This window comes from Apis dorsata, unplaced genomic scaffold, assembly GCF_000469605.1.
Source record: "Apis dorsata unplaced genomic scaffold, Apis dorsata 1.3 scaffold_618, whole genome shotgun sequence".
Taxonomy (NCBI): Eukaryota; Metazoa; Arthropoda; class Insecta; order Hymenoptera; family Apidae; genus Apis; species Apis dorsata.
The window spans coordinates 208113-216110 of record NW_006263814.1 but is presented as its reverse complement, the minus strand read 5'-3'; the positions used below and the strand labels follow the sequence as shown (position 1 = coordinate 216110).

Below are 7998 nucleotides of genomic sequence, written 5' to 3'. Positions count from 1 at the left end.
CCCCCCCGCGCTCATGCGCGGCCACGATGATTCACCTGCGACGGAATAGCCGGGATTCCAGGTAAATCCATTTCACAAAATTGGGGAAGGAAAGGTATACGTGTCGTCATCGTACGCTTTCGATCGTATCGACGCCCATTAACGCGTTCGAAACGTCCGTGCTAGCTCTTTCCTTCTCGCTTACGTCAACCCCGATCCGCGCGCGAGCTGCACGTACGTAGGTAGGCACCGTGGTCCACGTACGCGCGTTACACGTACGTCGGTTGCCCGCTCCGTCTGACGCGTTATTTATACGCGTCCGTGGCGGAAAATGGGCGGGCCACGATCGAATTCATATCGACGCTTTATTAGAAACGCCGCGCGTCTTCCTCATCCTCCGTGTATCCGGGGGGATATAATTGATTAATCGGCCAACCCCCGATTCTCTCCCACCGCCTCTCCGCAAGAGAAATCTGGAATGGAACGCTCTCAACGCACGCGTTTTTTCCAAGCATGCTGGCGTAGGATTAATGTCAGATGGAGATTCCTATATTCGTTTTCATTGGAACGCGAGTGGGTCGATCTATCGAGAGAATCGTTCTAAGGGAAAACTCACTTTCTCTCTTTCTCTCTCTCTTTCTTTCTCGTTATCTCTGATGGATACGGAGATTATCTTCAAGTTATATATATATATATATATGTGTCTCGATTTTTTATTAGCTTTGGAACGACCGTGAAATTCTATATCGGACAGGTAATCAGTCGATCAGTGTCGTCGTCATCGTCGTTGTTCTCGTTACGATTACCTTTTTCTTTATCCGATCGGGTAACGCAACAACACCTTGAGATCGATGGAACAGGAAGGGGGATATTCTTCACGGGGATTTAACCAAATCACGTAGATAAACACGTTCGTATCTGCGATCGTGTCTACGACAATCGTTCGTCGATCCTTATGGATCGTTCGACGGAACGACTTTTGACGGGCGCAACCCTCCTTTTTCTCACCAACGGACCCACACGCTCATCCCGGAGGATGATCCACCCTATAAATAACCGCGCGACTTCGTGAACCGTGGCGATTTCCGCAATGANNNNAATAAATTCGAGCGGGCGCGCTCCGCGCCGCTTCAGCCCGTGCCGCCTGCCTGTCCGTTCGCGTCTAGGCGTAATAATTTTTCTGGCGACAGCCGACCGTTCGGCCCGACGATAAAACAAACCATCGACCGTCCGTTCGAGTCGAATTATAAACTCGTCCTGCCATTTTCCCAACTGTCCCGTTCACGCTCCCCTTCGTTTCCCCTTCCTTCTCTCTCTCTCTCTTCCATTTCGATTTCCTTCGATCCAAGTCCTTTTTCTTCTTTCTTCTTTTGCGAGGGGTAGAGAGGAGGAGGAGAAAGAATGGACTGGCGTTCGAAGCGAGGGAGGGAACGCGTTCGACCATCGACGCCGCTTTCGGTCGTTCGTTCGATTAACTTTTTTTCCCCGGTGAAAGTAGCTTGGTGCGTGATTTTCCAGAAATCGCTCGACCGTTTTCCCCGCGTCTTTCCTCTCGCGGCCCCGGGACGAAACGAGCGTCCAGTCGAACGCAACGAGCGAAAAAATAGAGGCGTTTCGATCCGAGATACACGAGAAGAGGACACGATACGAGTAACAAGTGGCTGGAGAAACTCGAGAGAAAGAGAAACTCGGACACGATGAAGATCCAAGGTGGAGAGGCATCGAACGACCAATCCTGAACGACAAACTTCAGAGGCGTCACACGACGCCTACGTTGCTCTCGAGGATGAGTCCGAAAGGGCCGAGCCAGGAGGGGTCCAAGATGGAGGTGAGGGTGTCCTGCGTCCCCTCGCCGGGCGCGGAGCCCCAAGGGATCAGGGTGAGAATCCCCGAGCCCAAGAAACGGCCCATCAGCCCTCCGCCATCTCGTCGGGAGCCGACGATGCGGGCCAGGTGCCCCTCGGTCCCCGAGAAGGATTTGTACAGGAAGAGCGCGTCGTTGGATCGCCGCGACAGGTATCCGACCCTGTCCGGCGCCGAGATCAAGAGGGGGTTGATCCCTGGCGGGGTGGACGCGGCGCCGCGCAACAGGAGGAACCCTATGCTGGATCGGAGGAATCGTTTCCCGACGATATCCGGCGCGGAGCTGAAGCGGGGCCTCGCGATCGGCAAGTGTCCACTGGAGGACGGGCTCGATCTCAGCCTGGCACCCTGGCCGGGCATGAAGTGGGCCTGCGTCAGGGTGTTGCACCTGTACTGTAAGGTGTTCGACCAGTTCGAGCTGTTCGAGCTGATAGTTAGGTAATTGACCGAGCAAACTTGGTTTCTGGAAACGGGTTTGCCGCGAATGGATTTCATACACGTAGGTATATCCAAACCTGTTCCCAGTCCGGGTCCCCTCGATTTATCCAGAAAGAGTAGAACCGAGGTTTCAGGTTTCCCTTCTAAATTCTCAACCTTTGGCCGAACTCTCCCTCTCTCTCTCTCTCTCTCTCTCGAAGGGAGAGACGTCCCTTCGATTCCCTCGGCCACGTCGCGTCTAACGATGTTAATATTTGCTCCTTCCAGAGACACGTGCCATCACGGTTGATAGATCGTTTACGAGCGTAACACGTTCTTTCACGGACTGTCTAACAATTCCAAGGCAACGTGTTTACTCGATAAAAATTCGCGTCTGATTAAAATTCCACGGATCCATTGGCGGCGGGGGCGCAGCGTAAATATAATTAACCGGCATTAGCAGGCAGACAAAGTTTCTGCCGATGGTCGCCCATTTTGCGCTCAGTATTGCTGAGTAGATCATGAATCGTAGTCTTTCTACTTCTTTTTTTCGAAAGACGAAAGTTTTTCGGTGTGTTGCAAAAGAATTGCGTTATTCCTTCGAATATCGAGAGATCCGTGCGAGTCGAATTAGCGTCGTTTAACGCGCACCTCGTCGTGCATTCCCTCGTCCTCCCCCGACCATGGCAATAATAAATCCGACACGACGACGATCCGAGGGCAATTTTCTTTTCTCGCGACGAGCGCGCATTAATATAAGTCGACCTCGACTCTCTCTCTCTCTCTCTCTCTTTTTCTTCTTCAAATTCCGCTCGAACAGGGCCGCTTACAAGCGTTACGCGTGTATACCACCCATCGTGGAATGTCGGGACAAATCGCTCGGTTTATATATCGTCCAGGGGATTAATCGCGCGTTATAACGTCTTGGTTGGTGGAAAGGACGCAAATAGTCGCGCACACGCGTCACGGGATCGAGCGAATTTATCCGGTTTAATTTTTTCTTTTTTTAACGCTGGCCGATTTTTCGCCCGACAAACCGAAATTTCCGAGAGACGAGCACATGTTCGGATCCGGTCTTTGATGTCTGGTCGCTTTATTAAACGGGGAGCCGTTCGTCGACGATTCGACAACGAGATTTAATTGGAGGGACTTGGTCCGGCAATTGGTCGGAATCGAAGGGAGGACATTACTTTCCATCGTTCCACGCGGATGTCCAAAGGCATCGATCTACGAGACGTTTCGAGCATCGACGATACTGTGGATGAAAGTCTTTTAAGATCCCCATAATATCGCGATCGGTGTCAGCGGGGACGTTCACGTGGGCAAACGGAAAACGAGCGTGTCGCGCCGCCGAGTGGAAACGGGTCTGGGACCGTGAACTCGAATGAATTATGGCCCACATGCGAGTATTACGTTTCACGTTGGCCAAGTTAACGAGGCGTCAACGTTAATTTGCAAATCCTCCCGCCGCCGGATCCACGGGTATCCTCGTCCAATATCGAACGATCGTTCTCCTTCTCGCGAGCAATTCTTTTTATCGCTGAAAACTCTCTTTTGCCAACGGCGAGTTAATAATCCGCCGACGAGAAAAACGAGGCAACGAAATTATACGAAAAATATTTCTGCTTCGTCTTCGGCCAATTCTTCTTTGGAAAGGTATTGCTTCGAGGGGTAAAAAAATCGTGGAGGAAAAGAGAGGTTACTTTTTAAGAAAGATCGATATCGCGTTGTGTTTCGTCCATTCGCGAGCTTTGGAGGAGAAACCGCGAAACGGATTGGAGGATATAATATTTTTCGAGGTTCTGGTTCTGCTCGACGATCGACGAAAATAAGGTGTCAAATTGCGTCCGCGTCCCGAATGTCTCGAAATCGCGCTTCTATGAAGCCCGATTTTATGGCGGCCCATTAATGCGTCCGCCGCCACTGTTAAATTTAACGAGCTCTCCTCCTCCACCTCCTCCCTCTCCTCGTTGGTCCTCGCCTATGTTTCAATTCGCCTCTCCGCTCGTCTGGTCCTCGTAAATCGGATTTAATAAATTTACGAGCCAATCGTGTCTCTCCTTTCGTCTCTCTTTTCTTTTTTTTTTTTTTTTTACCTCCCTCTTCCTCTTCACGTCCGTCCAAACATCGTGCTAGATAAGAGTTTCGTTATCGTTGTCCAATCGAGGTCGAATAAAGAGAGGAAGAATAGGTAGGCCAGTATTAGCACCGCGACGACCTTGCGGTTGACATATCCGGAAGGGTGCGGTAGAAAGGCGATGAATACCACGAACCGGGGCAAATGCATCCCCTTGATTATATACGATCGACGTTCGATCCGACCATTAGCAGTGTGTTACGCGTGGGCGGAATTGGAATCGAGACTTTCCCCCCCTCCATTTTCGAGACTCGAATCGAAACGTGGATGGATAGATTCGAGACGAACTTTTCTCTAATCTTGTCTTTTTTTCAGTCCCCTCCTTCCTCGTAATGGGATTAAAATTGTTTTGCTTTTTACGCGGTTTAAAAAATCGTGTCACGACGTTGAAAGGCGATTACTAAACTAGTCGACGACTTACTCGGAGAAATAAGAAACGAGGACATCATTTGAAAAGGAAGGGGGAAAAAAAAAAGAAAAAGAAGGGCACAGATGTTTGCATTAATTAGACGATCGGGCAGGAAACGCTTTACGTTCGAACGCAATAAAACTGGATTAAACGTTCTATCGGGACATCGAGGCGTATCCGGAGTTAATGAAAGAGCCGAGACAAATATTTAAGCGTGGCATCCTAGGTTTAATATATACGTTCATATATATATATCGATACCCGTTTCGTATATACTGCCAAATACAAATACAATACTGAAAGCAGTTTCCTAAACGAGAGAGGAACATTAATCTCGTTGCTCGATACTACGAAAAAATTCCACGAGTATATCATGAATGATGCATGACTTTTCAAAGCTAACCTCACTTCTCTCAGGAGATTCTTTCTTCCTTTTCAGAAAGAACTGCACCAGTTGCAAGTGTCCCCGTGAGGCGCACGATGTGTGCCACGAGGAATGGGTGTCGGTCAGGTCTCGTTTGGGCTTGAAAGGCGAGGAATCTTCGTGTCCAGCTACTTTCGACCCCAGAGGGAAGGGCCTCGCCTGGGCTCCTCCTGGTCTACCAGCTCACAAGGTGGGTGATCGTTTTCCTGTTCGATGTCGTTTTAACCAACCGTTGTATCAACAAACTATCACTGTGAAATTCGACGACTGCCGAGAAGCTATTCGGTCGATTACGTCAAAAAAACACGATTCAATATTTCGAATTGAAATATTTCTAATAACGAGACATTATTATACGATACTCGTGAACGTGTATGGTGTTATGCACTCGCGTTTGTATATTCCGATTTGTATGCGTGTACACACGTTTGGCGAACTTCCAGTTTATTTTCCAAAGTACAAGGCATAAATTAACGAGAACTGGTCTTTATCGACGGATGCTTTATCGTGCACGCTTCCCGTGACCGTTACCCACTCGCATTTATCATATATTTTTCTTGTTCGACGCGCGCATTTAAGAAACGATATATTCCCAATATTTTGGCTAGATGGCGCTATATATAGGCCTTGTTTTCTTTGTCGCTGCAGGTGGAGGAATACTTTTCCATGCTACCGGAAAAATCCGTGCCTAGGTTAGGTACGCCCGGAGAACGATACAGGGATCGACAATTGGCATTTCAGCTGCCTAAGCAGGACTTAGCCAGAGCTTATTGTCGCCACTTGAATCCGAAACATGCCAGCAGTGCTGACGATTTTATGGCGGCAAGAAACGAGATCGCGTTGGATATCGGAAGCGTACAGGAAGTGCTTGAAAGAGATGTTGTAAGTTTTATTAATAAATATCTACGCTTGGAATTGTTTGTACTTTATGTTTTAAATGAACAAATTGCACAGTGCGATTTGATGTGTTTGTAGGATTGCGGTGCGTGCCATACGCCATTAAAATATGGCACCCTTGCCGTATCTGCCAGTAAATTGGGTCTTTTATACCATCCTGCATGTTTTCGTTGCACGGAGTGCAAGGAACTTCTCGTCGATCTTGCTTATTGCGTACACGACGACACACTATTTTGTGAAAGACATTATGCCGAACAGTTGAAACCAAGGTGCGCGGCTTGCGACGAGGTGAGTATGTTTCTTTTTCTCTCATTTTTGAATAGAATTAATGGCAACGTTTAAATCGAGAAAAGGAGGAAGTATGAACAAAGAAAGTAGATAGTGGGAGAAAGATGGAGATAGGATAAAAATATTGAAATCAGCGCCATCTCCAGAGTGCCGCAAATGAAACTCAATATAGAAGGACAGAAAATAAAAAGAAAAGGATAGAGATAATTTTAGAATTGATTACTAGCGCCATCTCTTGAGTATCGAAGATATTTCTTTGAAAGTAGGATAAGTTAGAGTAAGAATTGATTATCAGCGCCATCTCTTAAAAACCTTTAGAAACATGTATCTTTAAAATATAAAAGATGGCGCTCATCGTCAATTCTTATTCTATCTTATATTTGTAAAGAAATAACTTTGATACTCAAGAGATGGCATAAACGATCAATTCTTATCGTATCTATTTTCTTCTCATTATTTCGAATCAATTTATAGCAAAAATTAAAATCTACAGATAGCACAGGTTTTTTAATTTTTATCTTATCTTCATCATTCTTACTTTCTTTGTCTATACTTGTATTCGATGTTACCATAATTCAATTACAGGTACAGAATGGAATGCTTTCTGTATCACGTGTATTTATATCATTATTTCGTATAGAAAACGATAATAGTTTCAATAACAATTAAAATTAAGACTTAATTCTACGTTAAAACTCTCTAATATATATAAAGTATTTAATTTGTAAAATTCATATATTTTTATATATGAAAAATTGTTAGTTTAGATCATGTATTGTAGACAAGGAGAGCGAATAGTGGAAGAAGGACAGAGATAGGATAAAAATATTGAAATCAGCGCCATCTCCAGAGTGCCTCAAATGAAACTCAATATAGAAGGATAGAAAATAAAAAGAAAAAGATAGAGATAATTTAAGAATTGATTACTGGTACCATCTCTTGAATATCGAAGATATTTCTTTGAAGGTAGGATAAGTTAGAGTAAGAATTGATTATCAGCACCATCTCTAGGATATTCTTATATATATTTCGTTTGGCATTCAACAGATGGCACTGATATCCAATTCTTATTCTATCTTACCTTATGTATAAAATAGTGCCTCTAAAAATTAAGAGATGGCGCTAGAGATCAATTCTTACTATTTCTATCCTTCTCTTTCTATTTTCTGTCCTTCTATATTAAGTTTCATTTGCGGCACTCTGAAGATGGCGCTGATTTCAATATTTTTATCTTATCTCTGTCCTTTTTCCACTATGTTCTCTCCTTGTCTTACTCTTGGCGCGTAAATATACGAGATATCAATTAAACACGTTTCTCTTTCATCGTTTCTCTTTCAAAAATTTTATAATAGTACCAATCTTTTATGTATGAAAAAATTTAAATATCATTGATTTTGCAATATATATCTTTAATATAACGATCCCATAAAATATAATAGATGATGCGAGTTTTGAATTATCTATTCCGGCCTTAAGTAACAATTATTTGTAGTTTTAATATTGACATTTAGTTTCGATCCCGCTCACGTTATTAACATTGCAAATTTATTCCGAAACGAATCAATAAGGACGAGAATGATGCTA

The 7998-nt window shown here is 45.0% G+C and overlaps 1 protein-coding gene across 5 annotated transcripts in view; it reads left to right on the top strand.

Moving 5' to 3' along the window:
- The window catches only part of LOC102677765 (four and a half LIM domains protein 2), a 68050-nt gene that overhangs the window by 39848 nt on the left and 20204 nt on the right, over positions 1–7998 (top strand). For 3 of the 5 annotated variants that reach the window (XM_006621241.2, XM_006621242.2, XM_031513183.1), the window contains 3 exons: positions 5245–5419; positions 5878–6111; positions 6205–6414. In XM_006621241.2, the coding sequence (XP_006621304.1) occupies positions 5245–5419; positions 5878–6111; positions 6205–6414 (619 nt within the window). Of the gene's footprint in view, positions 1–1697; positions 2281–5244; positions 5420–5877; positions 6112–6204; positions 6415–7998 lie in introns of those variants that run through there. The other 2 variants (XM_031513190.1, XM_006621240.2) reach the window with 2 other exon arrangements.